The sequence below is a fragment of the Protopterus annectens genome, chromosome 11.part0 (genome assembly GCF_019279795.1).
Source record: "Protopterus annectens isolate FY-2018-M chromosome 11.part0, PAN1.0, whole genome shotgun sequence".
In the NCBI taxonomy this organism is placed as follows: Eukaryota; Metazoa; Chordata; order Ceratodontiformes; family Protopteridae; genus Protopterus; species Protopterus annectens.
Window position 1 is genome coordinate 630,945,167 of NC_056745.1, and position 23,392 is coordinate 630,968,558.

The window sequence follows — 23,392 nt, forward strand, 5'->3', positions numbered from 1 at the left end:
AACATCTGAACATTCTGCAAAACCCATACAGTTGAGAGGTATTATGAAGTAGTCTTTAACTTCTAATGCTACAATAACAGTACTGTTGTGATGCATACATACCACATGTTGCATGCATCCGTGCCAATTAGCTTTCATGGGCTCTAACATTCACATCATGATCTGCCTCAGAACAGAACAGAATACCATTATGAATAACAAGCCTGACTATATGCAACTTTAAACTATTATAAGTAATGTCTGAAAATCTTACTTGTACATCTGTGGGGTGCCACAGCATTCCTCATTCCTCATTCCAATGATTGAGGGTAACCCTCCTCCTCATCCTGAGTTCTCGTTAGTGGTTCCTACACTGTTCACCAGTGTGGGAGATACCGATAGCACTGGTCATAGCCTGGCCAGAGTATTCCATGCCTCTTTCTTTGATTGTGAGCCATGATAGTGCTTCTGCAGGAGCCAGGGTCCATGGTCATTCACTAGGAGTCCAGCAAACACTCTGGACTCCTGGAGACCCCACCTTTGAGCCCTAAATTTCAGATCTTCTCCAGAAATGCCTTCCATGTCTGTCACAGAGCAAGTCCAATGTAGATCCAATGGTTGAGGGTATTTTTCCACCAGTTGCACATATTGCATTTACTCAGAGGGTGCACTTTTTGAATTAACAACATTTGAAGAAGCTGTACATCACTTACAGCCCTGCAATGGTAAGCGATGCAGAAGTTTGGTAACTCATGCAATTTCTATGTTATTTGAGATACAGAAAATTCTGTAACTGTGTTGGTCTAATGGGAGAGGCATGCCAAGCCACACAGCAGTATACTTGCATGAACATAGTACATGTTATACCCATAGTCATACTTTTGCTATTAACTAGATGATACATAGATTAATAAATAATTACAGAACTGATACAATATTACTGTGTCAATCCTAAGTCATATAAATATTATATAAGCTGTACTAGGTCATCTGCTATAAGTGACAGTGACTAGAATGTGAATTGATACAACATTAAAATTTAATGATATACGCTGTATTCGATCCCTGGACCATGTGGATGTTAGTCCTGCACTGACAGCTATTACTACAGGAAAGTTGAGAAATCCTTTCTGTATGTGTCAGTTCACTGCTAACTACTGCAATGTCAGAACAGTAAAACAAAGACTGTGTACCTTGTACTCAAACCCAGGACAATCTAGACTTCAGACCTAGACTTAACACCTGCTGCCAAAGAGTAGTTATATAACATCCCCTAAGTTAGTATTCATTGTTAAGTTCTCACTGTTAACTGCAATGCAATGGCTCTTAGTGGGTTTGCTTGATGCACAATTATATTACTTGAAAGAATCCATTTTTTTTATTTTTGGCTGTATGGGTCCTGTCTACTACTTTGGGTGGTCCAGCTGTCCGTTTTGCACAATGATTAACGTAGCCATACCTGTCTGTGCTAAGCAGTGCATCTCACAAACAATGGACCCCCCCCATCACCCACTAAAGTAAGACAGAAGGAGGAAAAAAAGGGGGAAATGCAGTTTGTTACTACACAGGAGGCATGTCTGCAGAGGGTTGGATTTCCAAGCTCACTCCAATGCACCTTCAGAAAACAGGATGGGTGCCTTATCCCTATTTGCCACACAAACAGCTTGGCAACAAACAGCTTTAAGTTATCCATCATACAACAATCTTCCACAATGTATTTTAACTGATACCAAGCCATCAGCTGTTATTTAGACCTGTATTATGTGAAATAGATTTGGATGGACTGCACTTAGTGATCACACAACCTGTTAGGACTATTGCTTGAAATTATACCAATCTGTATTGCCTGGCCATTCAGCAGTTATCTGAACAGTATTCAGAGATATGTACTGTGAAAACCAGTCTACCTCATTTACCTTATATTAACTGGGAATAGTATGTATGCAGTTGTCAGCAAATGAAGGCCAAGCTGGGTGGTACAAACAACCATACACTGCTCTTTTGGTGGTGGGAGCAAAGGTAAATTCCTGTTATGGCACATGCAAGAGTACACTGTTTTTTCAAGGGGGTGGGCCAAGCAGAGGTCATGTCATGGCACAACTTCTCTATGTAAAGATATTCCATTACAGACATATGATGCTAAACTGAAGCCATGCATTGATCACCAGTACTTTGGAGAGTTATGAATGTGAGAATCTTGGCTGAAGACTGCTTTCTAATTGACACATACAAGAGAATTAACTCTCTGCTGTCACGTTACTTGACTTTCTGTACACATCTTCCACCTTTTACCTGCGTACTTTATCACGTGATGAAATACAATTGTATTATGCATTATAGTACATGTTCAGGACTTACCTTGCAAATGCTGTGTTTATACTCCATACTTTGTGACATCTCTAGGAAAAAAACGCATGGACTCTACATGGACACTTTATATCTTGTTGAATACCTTCACAAGATTGGTTGATTAGCATGCAATTCACCTGCTTATGCAGTAATTAGCACCTCTGGAGCACAGACTAAGACAGATGCAATCCATTAATAATGTATTCCATTATAAAATGTCAAAGGTGTAGCTATCTAAACTGATATTGAGGAGTTAGTACATTGTTCACTTCACTAAGATAATTGTATTTCTTTGCAGTATTTCTCTACAGAGGAGTATTGCACTGCAACAGGTATGTTCCCATTTTGTTACTTACATAATGCATATGCTGGAATGTAGTTAAGAATAAATGTGAAGTAATAGCTTTCGCACTTTAATCTGTATGCATTACAGCATGACCTTGTTTGTCAAGCCATTTCACAGCTACACAGTACTGAGAATACCTGAAAAGGGAATAAGGGAATGATGTGTTATAAATATGTACACATGTTACATGGACAGGTCCTTTGATAGCACTTATAGCTTATAGCATTTCAAAGATGTTTTGTTAGCACAATAGGTCCATAGCCTGTTATTTTGTTTGAGGGAGGACAAAGATGAGTTAGTGCTAGGGCTCTAACTAGACTGCGCTGTTATTTTGGGTGGGTGAGCATATTATACTTACTGCTAAGGCACAAACAAGGATATGTTAGTCTCCCTGTTTTGTATCCTCCAGCTTGATGTTTTTTGAAATATGCAGACTCTTTCATGTTTATCCAGTGAGGAATAGTGACAGCTTTCCTTTACTGCTTTATCTGTAAATAGTTAATTTGTAGTTGTGTGATCCTCATGTATTATCATTCTTGTGTCTTGTAGGACACAATATGTCTGCTTGTCATAGGTCCCCATTTACAGATGTAGAGAATTATCTGATAATTCATGCACTAAAGCAACATGCTGTTGTGCTACTGTCCAGGGAGTGGGCCAATATGGCTGAGTATACAGCCCTTTGGAATGAATTAGTGGCCAACATTAACAGCATTGGGTGACACAATTGCACTTATGAGCAGGTGCGTCACAGAGCAACAGATATGTTAACTTCTGCATGTAGGCATGCAGCTGAAGTGGCACGTGATTGTCAAGTCACAGGTGGAAGCCGTGCTGCAGAACCCCCTGTCACTGCCACTGAGGAATTCCTGGTGATCACTGCCATCCAGGACAGTTTCCAGCAATCCATAGCACAGTATGTTCTGGATGTGGGTGCTACTCCTGCATCCCAAGAGGAGCTTCCAGGCATGTTTCATTAGATGATAATTGATGATAATACTGTGGCATAGTGCACTATCTTCAATAATGTATATGTCTGTGTCAGTTGTTTGTTGGGTGAGTGGATTTAGGATTTCTGCAGTTAAAAGCTTAATTTGAAGTTGTCAGCCACATTCCTCTTGACGTTTGAGGTACTCCAGATATAGTGGTGTGAATGTATTACCCCCTGTTTTACTGTTAAATGTGATGATTTTGTCATTACCTCTTGCTTTACTTATTTCAGGACCATCAGGAATACAAAGATCAGGCCTCCTGCAATGGTAAGCCTAATATATTTATGTCAGTATTGTAGATACATTTCAGGATATCTTATAATGTGTCCTTTCAAGCCTGCATTATGTATTACTGTACTGTCTGTAATAGTAACAGCAGTGTACTTTTTAGCATATATGGCAGCATAGTAGTGTTTCTCCCTTTTTATCACAGAGTGTGACAGTGGGAGTGTGGACACTCTCGACACCTGATGTCAGTGTCTCAACAGACACTAATGATGATGGTGGCCAAACTGAGGCAGAGTTGGGAGGTGCAGAGGTTGAATCTAACACAGAGGTTGACATCCAGTGACCCTCTTGATTTTCCCCGGACACAGCCTACCCAGTCCACTGAGGCCAGAGATATTGGACAGGTTGAGGGCAAGGACAGTGATCAGAATAATGTGGCTACTGCAGCTTCAGTGCCTATTGAATCTGTCCTTAGCCAAAGTGTTGGTGAAGTGTCACTCAGGAGGGTTGATAGGGGTGCTCTGAGGAGGTCTGCTGTCCCTCCTCCACTTGGTGCAGGTGTCTCTTCCCGTGTCTCTCAGCCAAAGTTTAGAGCCATCATGGAGGCACAGGCATGTTCTGAAAGGCACTCCAGCTCTAGATGTGGCATAGTCTGACATCCATGACTGCCTACACCACATAGGCAGTTCAGTGGATTGGTTGAATGACATGTTGGAACACGGATTGTCTGTGATGGAACGGGGGATTTATATCATGGACTGTGCAGTGTCTGATGACACATCTGCTGGGAGGGGGTTGTTGTCTACATGGGAGTAGGTCAGCCACTCCACCTGCTGCTAGCCAGTGATCCTGCTCCCATATTGGCAATACTTCCCCTGCACCATCAGGGAGTGTGCTGTCCACACCTAGATATGGCAGGCCATGGGATCATGGTCCTTGGTATTCCCATGAAGAGAGCACATCCAGCAGACAACAGTCACATTCAGGTAGTAGTACAGCATCTGACCTTGGGCATGGAGGTGCCTGCCAGTGCATCTCCTCGCAGAGCCAGGTCTCATGGTCTGGGGCAACAATGATGGACTGACACTCTACCATGCACAGCTCACACCTGTCCAACATAACAAGATGTAGAGCGAGCACTGAGCTTGGCTGTGTTCATGCATGCTGTCACACACCACTTTCACATTGAGGATCCCTACAGACACACAGACACAACAGTTACATGGTTCAGCCTGCCTGCTTTCCCATTCTTACTCACACACAGTCAACAACCTTTACTGCCAGCCTAGCCCCCTCCCCCACAGCATCCTGTGCAAGTGAAGATATCTGTGCCATATCCATGATTTGTCTCTTTTGGATTCAGGGAAACTAAAGCTTTTTGTTTAACGCACAGGGTGCTTAGTTACATTATTGTTTAGTATATCTACATTTGTGTTGTTTAAATGTTAATTGTGCCTGTGAATTATATTTGCCTTGCCAAGTTGTGCAATGGATGGCATCATCATTTCCCTACTTTATAGTGTATTCTCTTGTAAGGGTTGTGAAGTCAATAACTGCAATGTGTCTCATTACTTTCTAACTGTTCTCTTTAATGATTATCCAGTACAAACGTATGGTGCACATCATAAGTCAGGTCATCATATTCTGATCTCTGGATTGCAAGACAGCACTGTAGTATAATCTCATCAGAACAGTACAGTATCATACTCTCTGTTGCATGTAGCTCACCAGAAACATGCATCTGCAAGACATCCCACATCTCATCAAGCTAACACAGAGCCTACAAACCATGTCATGATGTATATGTACAGATTGAAACACGTCACTTTAATCTGTCTTTTATTGCATGATGTGATGTCTGCCTGATAACCAATCCACTATCTGATCATTCCCTGGTGAGATGCATGCGTATACAATACTCTGATATAGCTGATGACATCAGCATTTTCTGTTGAGCATGTGAGAATATCAGTGTCTCACCTGCTGGTGTAAAATGCTATCTGTAATATCAGGTTACAGCTGACTCATACACGCAGACACACACACACACACACACACACACACACACACACACACACACACACACACACACACACACACACACACTGTGTGACTGCAGTGAGACTAGGACCCCTACCTACCTAAGTACACAGACTACAGATCACTGACTGAACATAGCACACATCACCACGGCACAAGTCTGACTTGCATTGTGTTTGACAACCCTTTTTAGCTGATGACATCAACAGTGTCTGTTGAGGGCAAGATATGTGTCATTCTCTCTGTAATATCAAGTTACAGCTCTCACACACACACCCACACGCACACACAGGCACACGCTCATGCACACCCACCCACCCACACACACACACACACACACACACACACACACACACACACACACACACAGTTGACTGCAGTGAGAATAGAACCCCTACTATAGGAACACAATACTTAATGCACACATCATGGCACAAGTGTGCAGGTGAACTTATAGTAGATGACAGCAGGCCCTATGGGAGACAACAGCTTGGGAGGCTGGTATGGAATAAAAGTGTAGGGATGAGCATCTATCAAAAAAAAAATGGCCAGCCATGGCATTGGAGAGGTAATTGTGGGATACCACTTATACTCTGCTGCCTAGAGTCACACACACCTAGTTGATTGCAGTAAGATTTGAACCCCTACCTAAGTGCACAGACCATGGAACACAACAATTAATGTATGCTTCATGGAACAAGTCTGACTTATATAGGAGTGCATGCGGACTTATAGTAGATGTCATCAGCAAGCCCTTTGGAAGACAACAACTTGTGAGCCAGTATGGAATGACCATGTAGGGATGAGCAGCTATCAGAAAAATGGCCAGCTATGCCATTGGAGATGTAACTTCAGGATAGTACTTCTATTCTGATGACTAGAGACACACACCGACACACACACACACACACACACACACACACACACACACACACACACACACACACACACACACACACACACATGGACTACAGAACACAGTACTTAATGTATGTGCCAAGGATCAAGTCTGACTTATACAGGAGTGCAGATGAACTTATAGTAGATGGTATCAGCAGGCCATGTGAGGAACAACAGCTTGGGAGGCTTGCTTAGGCACATGTAAGACATTCAAATGTGTATGTCATATGAGGTTAATAACCTAATAGCTCTTGGCTACTTAGAAGCCTAGCTGTATAACAACATAAGTTCCGTTACTGAGCATATTTGGATGTTTGAGTTTAGCAAAGAAGCACCAGCAACTGACACTGTCCATGAGGGAACCCACAACACTATAAATTATACTTTGTCGTGTGGTTGATATATGTGTGGGAAAAAATAAACTGAGACCCCAGGGTTGTAATGCTTGTGGGTATGTGGCCAACGCATGGACTGAAATCAGACAGCTTCATATATACATATCCATAGAACATTGGGCCATACCTGTAAACCTTTTATAGCAAAGGATCTGATCAAAGCCATACATACTGGGTTGAAAAAGGACCAAACATAGGGACACATTTTACATATTCTCTTACAAACTTAAAAAAATAATAGAATAACATGTTTTGCATTAATGTGACTTGTCTGATGGGTACGAGTTTTGAAATTCAAATATCTGTCATTGTTTTCTCACTTCAATAGTCAAGTATTTTCAAATTGTTTGCCAGAAAACCAACTTTTTACGAGGAGCAGGGCAAAAGCGTGATGCAAAAATCAGGACATTCTACAAATATCTAAACAGTTGAAAGGTGTGCACTGGGCAGCTGATTTATGCTACAGTTAAAGTGTAGGCATATGCGAGATACAGCTGTTTGCACATAGGTAAGCAGTGCACAAATGTCAACAGCATTGCTAATGTGTGGCAGTTACTTCATGCCAGGTTTTCGCTATGGACAAATGCTTTTATTGAATGTATCTGTTTTCTGTGTCTGCCTGTCTGCTTCCTAGGTGATCTGGTTTCAGCAATGCTGTGCTTCCTGCAAGCCACATAAGCACAGCTAAACCTGCAGGCATTTCTTTGTGCTATGCAGTGCATCATGAAAACAGTGGAATAAAAAAAAAAGGAAAGTAGGAAAATAAATGGAAAGGGAAACAAGTAAACTGAACAAAAGCAAGGTGTGACATGCACACTACAAAATAATACTACACATTAGATATTTCCACATAGTTCAGGTTTGAACTCTCACACCACTGCAGATTCAGAAAATAGGATGAATGCCTTACCCCTCTTTGCCACAGAAACAGCTTTGCAGGAAAGAACTGAAGGCATTGTTCACTCAAACATGCATCAGAATGAAAACTGCTACGAGATCTTCAGCTGTGACTTGTACTTTTAACCCTATGTATTATATTTGGACATAGTGCAGTTACTGATCACACAGCCTGTTAGAATTCAGTTTTGTCTTACTTGTCTGTGCTTCTTGGTACTTCTCGGCAGTACAGTGAAACATTCAAATGTGTAAGACATTCAATATCATTGGACTTAAAATGTGTGCGGATATTAACTGGGAGTTATATGATATGCATTTGCTACCAAGTGAAGGCTAGGTTGGATGGCACAAACAGCCATATACTGTTCTTTTGGGGTGACCAATGCTGAGTTACTGTTATAGCACAAGCAAGGCTACAGTGCTGTTGTGGAAGGGAGAGCTCATCTACTGTTATGTCACAAACAAGCATAGCCTGTTCTTTTGTGGGTAAGCAAAATTGATACTGCTATGGCACAGACAAGGATACGATGCTCCTGTTGCTCTCCTTCTCCCTGCAGTTGTTTGATCTTGAGAAAGGTTGTGACGTCCAAAACTGCAATGTGTATCAGTACTATCTAACTTCTCTCTTTACAGATTTTCCAGTACAAAGTGATGGTGCAAAAATAAGGCCATGTAGTGGGCATCAGTATAATACAGATTTAGGACTGTGTGAATCTTTGAAGCCTGAGGTCTAGTACTTACTAATGGACACACATGCGTAAAGTAAAAGTCTCTCTTCTATCACATGTTAAAGTACCTTTTGCACAAATCCATGGCACTATTTACTTAATTACTGCTCTAACCTACTAGATACAGGGATATGCCATAATATCATTCAGAAACTACACTCGAGACTTACCCTGCAAATGCAGCAGTGGACACATTTAAATTCAGGGCTGATTCTGTCTGATGCAAGCAGTACACAGCCAATACATGGGGAGGTACAGGTTGTATGAGTTGTCTGGCATCAATTTTACTATGTGTGTCATTAGGAGAAAGTTGTTAGGCACCTAGGTGGTCAGTGAATGTGCTATGCTTTGTCTTTTAGCCAAAGCAAAGGTATACAGAGCATGCATATGTCTGCCTGCAGGTACAGCAGCTGAAGGTTCCCCTTCTCCCTCTGAGCCCTCCTCTGACTGTGGTGACTTAGGCATTGGTGGGGGATGCATGTCCCTTCCCCTAGCTGATCCTGCTGCAACTGTTTAAGTAAGATCAGATTGTGTAGATAGGTTGTTGATAAAAATATTGAAGAGTAGGGGGCCTACAATTGATCCCTGATGGATGCCAACTGTTACTGTGAGGAAATCAGAGTAGTCTTGATGCCATTTTATGGTTTGTTTACTATTGGATAAGCAGCTGTAGAACCAGGTTAATGAGGGAGTATTGAGGCTTAGTCAGACTAGCTCTTGGAGGAGTTTTTGGTGTGCTACTGTATCTAATGCTTTTGATATGTTCAGGAAGACACCAAATGTGTAGACAAACCAACCAGGCAGAGTGGATAAAAACTCTTTAATCCAAATCACTGAACAATAAAACACTGTAGAAACACTGTATAAAATAAGAACAAATTAAAACAGATGAGCACTTTCACACCTTCAAGGTGCTTCATCAGATTTAACAACATACCAACTTCACCCTGTTTGAACAGCTCTCTCATCTCTTCTAACCACATGACCTGAGGGTTGGTCTTAAAGGTTAAGCCCTTTACCACATGTAGTCCTTAACAATAAAATCCACTTCATCTCCAGACACTGTGTATAAGTTCTAACATCACCCTCTCTCCTATCTGGCCTCAACCAATCTGTCACCATAAACTTGAAGCTATGCAAAGTCCTTTCTGATTTAATGTGTTTAGACAGAGTACTATTCATACTTAGTTTAGAGATGCTGTAGAGATACTCTCTAACCCTGTCCTTCAAACACCTATTCATCTTCCCAACATAGAAACATTGGCAAACATTACAGATGGCAAGGTATACAACATTCTTGGAAGAACAACTAGCTTGAACGTTAAATTAATAAAAATGCCCAGTATCTGGATGTTGGAAGCAGTTGTCGCTCCTTATATAATTGCAGATATTACACGTTCTGCGCTGAAAAGTACCATATCCACCAGTACCTAGAGCAATCATTCCAGAAATTAATGATTTATAATACTACAGTATGCTCAGTGATTTACTCCATCTTGAAAGCAAAGCTAGGACCATCTTTTAACACCTCTTTGTATTTAGCATCAGACATTAGAACCTTCCAGTTCCTCTTTACTATATTACAAATACAGTGGGAGTCACTAGTATATGTTACAGATATCCTTGTCTGGTCTATTATGGTGATGACTTTTCTCTCTCCCACCTGATACTGATGAAATAAGTCATCACCACGAAAGGCCAGGCAAGGATGTCTATGATGTATACTAATAACTTCCACCATCATTGTGATATAGTAAAGAGGAACTGGAAGGTTCTAATGGCTGATGCTAAGTGCAAAGAGGTGTTAGGAGATGCTCCTAGCTTTGCTTTCAAGAATGGTAAATCATTGAAGACACTTGTGTTATAAATCATTAAACTCTGGAATGATTGCTGTAGGTACTGGTGGATATGGTACTTTTCATTGCAGAACATGTAATATCTGCAGTCTTATAACTGCTTCCAACATCCAGGTACTGGGCATTTTTATGAATTTAAGGTTCAAGCTAGTTGTTCTTCCAAGAATGTTGTACACCTTGCCATCTGTGATGTTTGCCAATGTTTCTATGTTGGGAAGACTAATTGGTATTTGAAGGATAGGGTTAGAGAGTACCTCTATAGGATCTCTAAACTAAGTATGAATAGTACTCTGTCTGAACACATTAAATCAGAAAGAACTTTGCATAGCTTCAAGTTTATGTTGATAGACTGGATGAGGTTACATAGGAGAGAGCGTGATGTTATAACTTATACAGAGTGTCTGGAGATTAAGTGGATTTTATTGTTAAGGGCTACATGTGGTAAAGGGCTTAATGAGTAATTACCTTTAAGACCAACCCTCAGGTCACGTGGTATGAAGAGATGAGAGGGCTATTTACACAGGTTGAAGTTGGTATGTTGTTAGATCTGATGAAGCACCCTGAAGGCGAGAAAGTGCTCATCTGTTTTAATTTATTCTTGTATTGTACAGGGTTTCTACAGTGTTTTATTGTTCAGTGATTTGGATTAAAGAGTTTTTATTCACTCTGCCTGGCTGGTTTGTCTACATGTTTGGATTCTTTCACCAGCTATTCTGCTTCCATTTGCTGGTTCAGAAAGACTGTGTAGAATAATATTCTATTGTTTCTAAATTGAATAACTGTATTTGTGAAGTTTAGAGGGGTAGTAGTGGTGCTGTGGTTAGGTGAAAAGCCATGTTGAGTAGAGAAAAGCAGGTTGTGGTTGATATGGTATTTGAGTGGATACATTTTTCATATATCTTGGACAGGGTGTGAGATTAGCAGTTGGTTAGTAAGGTTCATAGAATTTTCACTTTTATGGATGGGTATAATGTATAATAATTGGATTCACTATATAATCCCAAAATACTGAAATCCCGAATTTCAGTATTTCGAAATTACATAGCCAAAACATGCAAATCATGAACACCCCACAACCGTGAAATTCAAAATCCCAACAACACACTACACATACAGCATACACACAACTTCCCCAACTCAAATATAATATCCTACACTACACCCCCCCACACCCCCCTACTTATATATATTAACTCCGTGATCACACAATCAGATACACAAACGTAACTCACACCCACACATCTTACACTCCCTCGCACACACGCATCACAATCACAGCAGATACAAGCATACACTAAAGCTCTAACCAACGCACATACACACACATACATACCCAAACTGGCACCTTACCATTCACATACCAAAACACCAGAAGCACTAATTCAAAATCTCCGTTCTTCGGGATTTTGAATTTCACGCTTCTAGTGTTTTGGAATTTAAAGGCTTCGCTATTATAATTTTGAAATACTGACATTTGAGATATCAGTATTTCGAAATTATATAGGGAACCCATAATGATTACCAGATATTGGTGATGTGGTTCTGTTGTATGGCTCTATTAATTAATATGGAGACAGGGAGTGCAAAATCCACTGCTCCTATTTTTAGGAAATCAGCTGGTCACTTGTCAGCAGCCAAGATGCTTGGGTTCAGTTTTACTAGGCTTTTTTATTCCTTAGGTGTGGACACTATCAAATTTAAAGAGTATCTTTTTGGTGGTAGGGTACTGTGTAATAATGAAAGTTAATGAGGAGTTTTACATAGTTAGTACCAAGACAAAGTTTACAAAGTTGGTGTTGAATAGAGTTGCTATGTTAACTGAGTGTCTAGTTGTTGTTGTAGGGAGTAAAGATTTATCCAGAGTTGAGCAGTGACTTTAAGGATGACCGAAAAAGTTTGGCATTATTTTAAAGGGAATTTTATAGGTCAGTAAAATATGCTTTCCTTTCACTAAGTATCTGTATTTTATGAGATTCCTAAAATGTCTATAAATTTGTGAAGGTTATCTGGGTTTTATTTTTTAATAAAAACACACAAAATGGATTCTTACTCCAAGAAGGACACCGCAAACACAAGGCAGTTGAATAAATGCTTTTGTTTTTTTATTGGGCGTAATGGAACTTCATCAGATAAAATGCCTTCAAAGGTTCACTCTTTTATCCTTAGCAGGAACCAATCAAATTACTTTAATAGTTAATTAATTAAGAATTCTAAACTTCTTTTAAAAATATAGACACTTAAAACACACAAACACACACACACACACACACACGCACACACACACACACACACACACACACACACACACACACACACACACACACACACACACTTAAAAGTGTAGGTATATTCCACTTATAAAATGTTTGACAATATAAATACACATTCAAAAACTAACTCTGCATTGATAATGTATTCTAAAATATTGAAACTGGCTAGTATGCTGAACCTGATAACACTATTCAAGCCTAAACATTCCTACCCTCTCTGCTTTTAATGCCAACAAACTATTAATAGATATTCTGTCATTTATTCCTGGAGTTTGTGTGGCATCTAACAAAACCTGCCAATATGTTTTCCTGTACTCTAAGAAAGTAGACCAGTTTCCTACTCTCTCATTTTTGGCTACCTTTTCTAAAATGCAGAATACACATTTATTAAAGTTAATCCAATTTGTTAGCCAAGGTGCTAGGATGGATTTCACTCTTTTATTTCTGAGTGGGGCTTGTTTGTCCATTGTGGTAAGGAAGATATAGTTAAAGTGAGTAACTGCTCATTTAGTTGTAAGACTTTTAAACGGTCCCAATTATATCGCTTTAGTATTGTTGCAAAGAATATGGAGTTCAAATTATGCAAGTTTTGGACTTGTTTGTATGTTACTTGTCTCTGAATGTTTAATCACTGTCTAATAGCTTAGGTGAGTAGATGGCCGCTAATATCATCTGGTAAAGTTTCATTGTCATTAATAATGTGAGTTGTTTGCAAGAATCCAATATAGTGAGGTTTCTTTGTTTATTAGTTGTGAGAGCCCAAAGAAGTTTAGGTCAGGTACAGTACTGGTTATTTGTTTCCAACAAATGTTTACATCACCTAAGATTATAGTCTCTTTATACATATTGTGTATCCACTGTAGAAATTCTTCAATTGTAGCTAGATTATTTCATCTCGAGTTGTAAAGTCTTATTAATCAGATGCATTTGCTATTATTGAGTTTGAGATGGGTAATAAGAATTTCAACATTTTGAAATTCTCAGGTATTTTGAGTGTGTGAGTGTTAAGGTGCTCTTAATGATTATTGCCACTCCACATCCACTGTTTGCTATTCTGTCTGGATTGTGTTGTTTTCGGGATGATTATTTCATTATTAATTATTTCTGGCCTTTGGCAAGTTTAAGTTGCAATAACTATCTCAGGGTTATAATGCAAGAGGGATATGTGGAGGTCTTGGGTTTTGTTGCATATGCTTTGAAAGTTTATGTTCACAAAAAATAGATTTTGGTCTGATTTGTAGTTTGTGAAAAGAGTTGTTTTGTTGCGAGATGGAGGGGTCGGTTTTGGTTGAGTATTACTGTGTGGGTCATGGTTGGGTTGGATGTCACCACTATGGAAAAGTTTAGCTGTAATATGTAGATATGAGTAGAAATATTTAGGCTTTGTAGTGTATATAGGTAGGTAGATTGTGAAACCTTACTGGATTTCATATGTTCAAATGTTCAAAGGTGTGTGTCTTTAGTAGTGAATGGGAAAACAAGGTTACACCATTGAAAGATGTGATGTTGTAGAGAATGTATATGTTTGAGTATTTGTGGGAGGAAAATTAAGAGGGTGTATATAATTTTCTTAAGTTATAATGTGCATGAGCAGGATAAGAATAGTTGTGATAGTTGCATAAGAAAATTAGGTTGTAGAATGGAGCATTAAATATCTTAAGCACTTCATAGTTGTGCAAATACTTCATGGTGTTCAGTAGAATTTGGAAATGTGAATAAGACATTTTTGAATGAGAATGAAGTAGTTGTTGGATCATTCTAGTAGTGTATTTATTAACACTGAGGTATGTTTGTGAGGATAGCCTAAAGGTGGTAAGTAGTGGTATGAAGTTGGGTGGGGGCAGGGGAGTATTTGGGTTATACTTAAAGTTGGTAGACAAAGGTATTAGTGGTATGGATTTTAAAAATATGGATAGTGGTGAAAAACTTGGAGATTTATGGGGAGATAGGAGGCAGGAGTGTAGGTTGCTTTAATGGATAGGTGGGGTTTTACTGGAGGAAGACAGGCTAAAGAGTGTGGTATGTTGTGCTAGATGAGTATAAAAGTAAAAGCAGTTGGGGTGGTTGGGAATAGGAGTAGGGTAGAGGCACAGATCAGACCCACAATGGGGGAACTTGCAGCTCCAAGGACTATTAGAAAATTGGAGATTAATGGAGGTTAGGAAAACACTGTGCATCATTTGAAGCTGTCTTTACACAGAGAAAAAGATGAGTTTAAAATTTATGTGAGTATACATTCAATATTATTTATTAAGATTTACTTCTGAAATCGAATAAAAAAGATGCAGTGAAATTATATAGTTACAAGTGAATGTGGAGTGTAAAAAGAGAAACTTTGCTCATCCTGTGATATTAATCCCTGTGCTAGTTATACATAGATTATTCTGGTGGACATGCACAGTGAATATGCTGAGTATGGTTTTAATAAAATATCTTGGAGGGTGGAAGGTGTTAATGTAGGGAGCTAGAGTCTTTTCTAGTGTGCACATTACAAACAAGCTGAGTTAAACACTGGATTAGAAACTCTTACAAGCTACTGCAAGCATGTAAATATATCAAACATACTTTCTAAGCAGTCTTTTTAGGGTTTATTGATTGTTGTTACTTATTTTTGCCAGTGATGTTATATTTTCAGTTAGCTTCAAGATGAGTGGGATTACCTTTGGTACTTTGTAATTAATTTAAAAAATGGGGTAAATGCTGGGAGATAAAAGAGATAGTAGTTTAGTATCTAGAAATTCAGATAGTAGTGTAATTTACATTTGCATATGGGTGAAATTTTTACATTGAGCGGAATAGTAATACATATATATGTGCATGTGTGTGTGTGTGTGTGTGTGTGTGTGTGTGTGTGTGTGTGTGTGTGTGTGTGTGTGTGTGTACTAACAGATAAAATCAAAATCCCACATGATCAAAGATGATAACACCAAGATGAAAACAGTGGATCTTATTTCAATGGCTCCACGTTAACACCAAGAATTTGCCAGGGGAAAGTAACCGGTTGGCCAGCAAGCACAAAACACCACATGGAATCAGTTCAAACCCACAAAAGTGGGGGGCTTCACCCCCACAATCCCCAATGTGGAGGACTGCACACCCCATAACCCCCTAACTAATTTTACCAACTCTGAGATCACACTACAGTGGGGAAAAGAGCAAACTCCTTTCCCTGGGTAAGTTGTTGATTATGTGAGAAATCGTTGAAGTGAAAATTCACTGTTTTCATTTTGGTATTATTGTCTTCGATCATGTGGGATTTCAATCTTATCAGGTAGACCCATATATATATATATATATATATATATATATATATATATATATATATACACACACACACACACACACACACACACACACACACACACACACACACACACACACACACACACACACACACACACACATATATATATATATATATATATATATATATATATATATATATATCACTGTCAAACGTACCACTGTTCCATTGAAAATCCTTTGGCAATTATATGGAACACCCATAAAAGGAATTTAGGAAGAGTGGACAGGTAGCATATTTATTTATTTAACATTTGTTTACCAGGAAACAAAGCCAATTGTCAGCAGCGGCCTGGGGAGAAACACTCCAGACATAGATGTGAAACACATGAGTGAAAGAGTAGCTACAGTAGGGAGAGCACCGTTAATATGTATACTTTATCATGCAAAGGTCATAGGCTATTAGATAAAGTTCATCAAATGAATGTAACAGTTCTTATTCATAAATTCATATCACAAGGTCATAAGCATCTGAAATTCATTATATCATTTACACAATGCAACGAAAAGCCTTATACAGTTTTAAACTACATATACAATGCAACATGTCCACAGAATGCTTAACACATTTATATTTTTCCAGTAAATATAGTTGTGCACATGTTTAGGCTAGCCTTTCTGAAATGTATTAACATTCGCCATTGCTGCCAACCTAAGACCCATAACTCCGTATTTGAAATAAATGCATGTAAATAGTGTATAAAATGCTATAATGCAAAAATAGTTCCACTCAGTATCTGAGGTAAAATAGTTTTAAGTCACTAGCAACTGCTGATGGACCTAGTAATTGTTACTCAGCCTATAAATAGGAACAAAATTCTAGCAGTGTAGAAACAGCTTAACACTGCAAAAAATGCTACAGTTCTACTTTCAAGCAGCCCTGGAAGCTACAGACAGTAGCAGCAGAATTAGACCTTTTAGGTACTCTGTACTGCACTGAAATGCAAAACAGTCAAACTCTGACAGTGTTGTGAAAAGCTTAGTAGTGCAGATAAAACATACATGTTTCCTTTAGGCAGCCAGGAAAATATTCACATTATTAGCAGAAAAATAATCCTTTAGAAAAACTATATTGTACTCAAAACAATGTCAGCATTTCAATAGTAGCATAAAATACAGTTTCCAATAGTTTACATCTTCATATGTTCACTAAAGTAGTTCTTTTCTTTAGTTTTAACTTATTTACTCACTTTTTAGTGTACGCTAGTAGTAGAATGGTGGAGTATGATGTTAAACAGCATAGAGAATGACAAATGGTGCGTCTTCAAGCAAGAACCGTTCATAGGTCACAAAGGATAATTGGAGTGAAGAAAATGCAACCATGGATGGTTTTACAAACAGAAACTTGCAGTAACTTACTACCTTTAACAACTGCCTAAAATCTGCAGTATGGGAACATGCAGCTGCAAAAACTATTAGAAATATGTAGATTAACGCAAGTAATTAGAAGAACACTGTGCAGCATTTGAAGCTGTGTTAAACAGAGAAAAAGTTGGATTTTAAAATTGCTATGAGTATATGTGGGATATTATTTATTAGGCATTTATTTCTGAAATCTAAAAAGTGATGGCATGAAAATGTGTATTTACAAGTGAATGTGGGATGAATTAAGTAGAGAGAAAACTTTGCACAGTCTGTCATATTAATCCCTGTGCTAGAGATGTACAGATTATAGTGAGGACACGCACAGTGACTATACTGGTATGTTTATTTTTTGGTCTCTTTGGCTCTCATGTTTACTGGCCCAGCCCCCAGCACCCAATGTCCATTCCTGGTCTATCACCTACTGTCCAATCCCCTGGACTTACGGCATTATTGCTGGTGATGGTCATGGATTCTGAAGCTGCCCTGGTGGCCTGGCTCATCTATGCTTCCTTCTGGGGAGATTTTTTTTGCAAGATCTACAAACTCTCATGTCTGGACCATTGCCCCCCTTAAGGTGTATATGAATGACCACCCTCTCACCTGGATGGACATATCCATCCTTTCTCTAATGTTGCATCAGTTGCCTAAGCCAGTAATCAAACCTGGGTCAGCTGGGCCATAGTCAGAGTTTTATTCCTCTATGTTACCTGAGGTGCTTATACTGGGGATTTTTTTTTATAAAATACATTGGATGGTGGGAGGTATTAAAGTAGGGGATTGGAGTCCTCTAGTAATATGCACTTATAAAACAAGCTGAGTTAAGCACTGGATGAAATACTGTTATAGGGTATTGCAAGCATATAAATATATCAAGCATACTTTTTTATACAATCCTTTAGGGGGTTGTTGATTACTGTTACTTATTTTTCCCCACAATATTATGTTTTAAGTTAGCTTCAAGATGAATGGAAGTTCCAGTGGTACTTTGTAATTCATTTAAAAAATGGAGTGTTTTTTATGTACTTCTTTGGAGGGGTTTCTTGATTGCTGTTACTTATTTTTGCCAATGATGTTATGTTTTCTTAAAGGAGATTTTGCATTTAAAAAAAAAAGTTACAAATAACAAAACATATGCACCGTGGCATTTGTTATACATTAATTCATGTAAGATGAATAAAAATAATAGTTCTCATGAAAATGAATGTATATCTCCTCAGATTTTATTTCAATAGGCTATGGATACTTATATTTTCATTTAACCCAGGTGGGATGGTAACATTCATCTTAAGTTGCCATAGCAAATCACACTCCTTAAGTTTCACTTTTTAGTCCCCACCTCTGGTAGATATGTCTACTTTTTTTTCCAAAACTGTAAATACAAATTATTAAAACTAATGCATGTAACTGAATGTTTAGCTAATGTGTTGCATTATCAGTTCTCCTAATCTAATATTAATTCTGGTAAATTATTTTCCTGAAAGCAGACCAATTAATTATGGAATACTACCCAGTTATCCTTTTTATTTACCAATATATAAACCATTACAAGTTACATAGTGGTAACCCTAGAGGTATTATAATTGTAACTTCTCTCCTTTTTCTCCACCTGTTTATAGTGTCAAAATGTATTTCATCTCATTTATATTAATTGAACAACACTAAGTAAAGAAATTACTTTTTTTACTGGAAATCTGTCCATCAAATTTAGTCTTCATGTCCATTTCCAAAAAGTTCTTAATATTAGATTATTTATAATAATATTTGGTCTTAAACCTATGACATTCAACTATAGTCCACAACTTTTTAGGATGCCCCACTACTTAATAATAACTTTATTTATCAACTGTGTGTTTACAGAAATATGAAAGTGTGAAACTAATGGTTTTGTATTTAAAGAAGCCAAAGTTTATTTAAAATAATCAAGATCAAATTTCACAATTGGTGTGTACTTGTTAACCCTTTCAGTTATAATCTCCTTAGCACTTCTATCAATAAGTTCATTTGGATGACCTCTCTCAATAAATATTGGTTTAAGGTTGTTCATTTCGAACAGAAATATTTCAATATTTGAAATTAGTCTAGACAATCAGATCAATGGATCTTAACCAATCCTCTTATCTGGTGAATTGGGTGCAACTCATGTAAAACAGAAAATAATTGCTATAAGTTGTTTTTTATAGATATTCAAAGAAATATTATTAAACAAATCTCTACATATGGTAGCATCCAAATAATTAATAGTACTAAAATACATATGAAAAGCAAATTTTGAAATAAGTCAGTTATGCTTTCCTATCGCAAAATAAAATCAGCAAATTGATTAGTAGCCCCTGACCACACTGAACAAATTGTCTAAAAATAATAATAAACTCTACAGTATTTAAAGAATAAATTAGAAAAAACATATTTTCTTTCTAATATACAACAACAAGTTGCTACCATGGCTATACCAGCATGTTGTTTGTAACATTCCCCATAGAAGAATACAAACTACTCCTTTAAAACATTTCCATAAAATCCATGATGAGTTTATGTTTAGCACTACTTATAAAATTAAAATGGGCTAAAATATTATCAAACCACTCTAAACTTGTTTGTGGGGGATAACATCAAATATAACAAAACGTTAGTCTTCTTAACACTCTTAAAAAGGCCAAAGAATCCTTTACAATATTTTGAACTTGAGGATAGAAACTCTTCTTTGAGCCACCGGCTGTAACAGTAGGTCATTGTGGGAGGGTCATTAATATTGGTGTGAATCTTAGGTGTCCCAAAGATAGGTGAGACAATTGCATGTCATGCTTTCAAATATTTGCACAGAACTGGTAAATCAGTACCAGTTAAAAATAAATCATTCAAGCACATGTCAGTCTTACTAAATGCAATTGTAATTTCATTTTTAGAACCAATATCAAACATAGATGCAACAGTTAAAATGTTTAACATTCTTTCTCAATAATCAATCATATCCATCACAACCAGATCCCCACCCTTGTCTGGTTTCATAAACTGTATTGTTTTAAACCATTAATTTGTGTAGGACAACCTTTCATCCTGTGTTAAATTAAAAAGATTGCTTAGATTTGCAAGTCAATTTCACCCTCAGTTTATGCTCACAAATTTTCTCAGAAATTAACATTGATCGATGTAAACGTGAGTTAAAGTATTTTCTTTTGTAATTCATTCATGGTAGAAGCATTTTGTTCATGAAACAGACCCTCCCCCTAAATTTGAACATGGCATTGTAGGTATGTCTTCCCTTGCCAGTGAGATAAAATTGTATTCTTCTAAAAAGTCTGCTGTGGATGGGGGTGATATCCAGCTGACTGTAACTGAAAATGTTAAAAATTTTGTTAGAAGTACAATACCACACTGCTTTCCTCTGTTGTGAGCATTCCATGGATAAATGTTGCCCCTTCAAATTCTGCTTGCTTTAATAATAATCCTGTTTGTAATAAACACTGCTGTTCCATGTACCATGATTCAAATTGCATTGTGAAATTCTCTCCCAGATGAACCTCCACAGGTTCATCATCACCAGTGGTAGAAATTACACCCCCATCTTCTGGTACTACCTCATTGGATGTAACTATTTGTTTGGTTTTGACATCATTACTTCCTGCGCTAGGGTAGACCTTCTTGTTAGACTAATCATGATTATCCACGAGTGATTTATTATCCTTTCTCACTTTTTTGTTCTTTATGTTCTTATCTATATTATAAAAAAAGTTTTTATACTTTAGCAATCTCCTGATACAAAGATGCCATACATGTTATGATGTCCTTTATCAATAATTGAAAAAGTTCTAACTCTGAATGGTCAAAAAGCTGAATAAGTTGAACGTGTAATGCAGAATCTTTCTCAAGGAAGGAATCAAAGATGCATAAGACATAATGTGCAGTGATCCAGCCAGCAAGAGAGTATTTGATGTGGATGGCATATTCTGTTGTAAGTATTTTTATATTTTATTGGATTTATTCATTATTTCACAAAGAATAAGTAAGTATTCAGACTGGAACTAAGGTACAAAATCAAAAATGGACTCAAGTATTTCCAGTTCACAAAAATATACAAACATTGTTTAAAGGTTTTCATGAAAATTCCTTTATGGAAAACCCTGTTTTGAAAGTAATGGCTTCAGTAGATGGCTCCAAGATTATGGCTATGGAAGTTCTGTGAACAGGTTCTGTAAGTACTATTTCTACTGTACAATGTACAATGTACTGAAAATGTCCAGTTGTATTACTAATATATCATAGATACAGATGGAAAAGTCTCTGCAAATTCTAGCAGAACAAAATTAAGTCAAAATGATACACAGGAGCTCACTTTAAGGACTGAAAACACTTCTAGAAGTATGTCACATGATTTATATAGCAAACTTTCTTTTACTTGTGAAAAACTAAATAAATTGGAGTTAGCAGTTAACTAGGCATCAGAGGTATAGCAATCCATTACTTTCCTATAAGAACAAGCAACATCTCAATCAAACCAGATTAAATAATTAGAAGGAAATGTTCATGTACTAACCTTTGAACAACATAAAACTAAATACACTATTACACATTTTGTTCCTTTTATTTCCACATTAGTTCCATTTTGTTTGCATTTTTCAAATCCTTTCTGATCCTTTATCACCCTGATTAAACCTTCCTCATTTCTAACATTATAGACAGAAAATGAGAAACCTCTTTCTTTCTTCCTTTTAAATGATAATGTTGTTTGTATAATTTTTGATTAATTTTATTTTCTTCATATGTTTTTTAATTATTTTTCTTCATCTTTTTCTAGCAATTTATATTTAAACTAAATCTCAATACTTCTTCTTACCTTCTTTTCTCAAAACCTGCTCAGTTTTAACATATATTCTTTTATATTTCTTCTTAAATACAACCCACCATTCCTCCCATGAATTATAAAAGTCTTTCATTGTCAAATGATCTTTCCATAACTGATTTGACTCAATTTTAAACTATTCATTATCTAACATTTTCCATGTCATTTTTAATCTCTTTCCATTCCTTTATAACTTATAATTGCCAACCTGCATCTTAGATTCCAAATGTACAAGCTCCTCAAAGAACACTCCTGTCTTCCCCTTGCCTCTAACCTCTTAAGATGAGCCCCAGTTACAACCTAAGAAGTCTTAACTGCTCTAGTCCACTTCTTCAGTGTCCCAGAACCAGACTTCATTGCACTAATCATTATTTCTCCATCCTAGGCCCCAAACGTTTAGAATCCCTCCCTGCTAAACTTAAAGCCCTCATGTCATACCCATAATTTCACACTCAGCTTAAAGATCATCTCAAGTGCAAGTCAGTATGCAAATGTCTCTTGTCACATCACCTAATCCCCCACTCTTCCCATCACCAGTCAAACACATTGTTTTACTCACATTATTTTACTACACAAATTTGTGACATCTCTTCCACCTTTTATATATATATATATGGTTCCCATTCAGAAGCCTGAAACATCATAAGCCTGAAAATCAAAATCCTGAAACCAAAAGCATGAAAATTCAGAATCCTGAAAACTCAAAATCCTGAAAGCCCAAAATCCTGAAAGACCAAAATCCTGAAACTCAAAATCCTGAAAACACAAAATAGACATACTGATGTCATTGTGGCTTTGCTATTGTTAGCCCTGTGGTGTTAGGTCATGCATTGGGGTCAGGTAAGTGTGTGGTTGGTTTTATTTTAGGGTTAGGGGCGGTTTAAGTGAGTTAGGGTTAGGGCGCAGG

General features: G+C 37.5%; 1 protein-coding gene across 5 annotated transcripts in view; it reads left to right on the forward strand.

Moving 5' to 3' along the window:
• The window catches only part of SHISAL1 (shisa like 1), a 2,302,250-nt gene that overhangs the window by 2,031,738 nt on the left and 247,120 nt on the right, over positions 1 to 23,392 (forward strand). For 2 of the 5 annotated variants that reach the window (XM_044088089.1, XM_044088088.1), the window contains exons 5-6: positions 2,627 to 2,660; positions 3,897 to 3,933. The exons of 2 other annotated variants lie outside the window; for them this stretch is intronic. In XM_044088089.1, the coding sequence (XP_043944024.1) occupies positions 2,627 to 2,660; positions 3,897 to 3,933 (71 nt within the window). Of the gene's footprint in view, positions 1 to 2,626; positions 2,661 to 3,896; positions 3,935 to 23,392 lie in introns of those variants that run through there. One more of the 5 variants, XM_044088091.1, reaches the window with a different exon arrangement.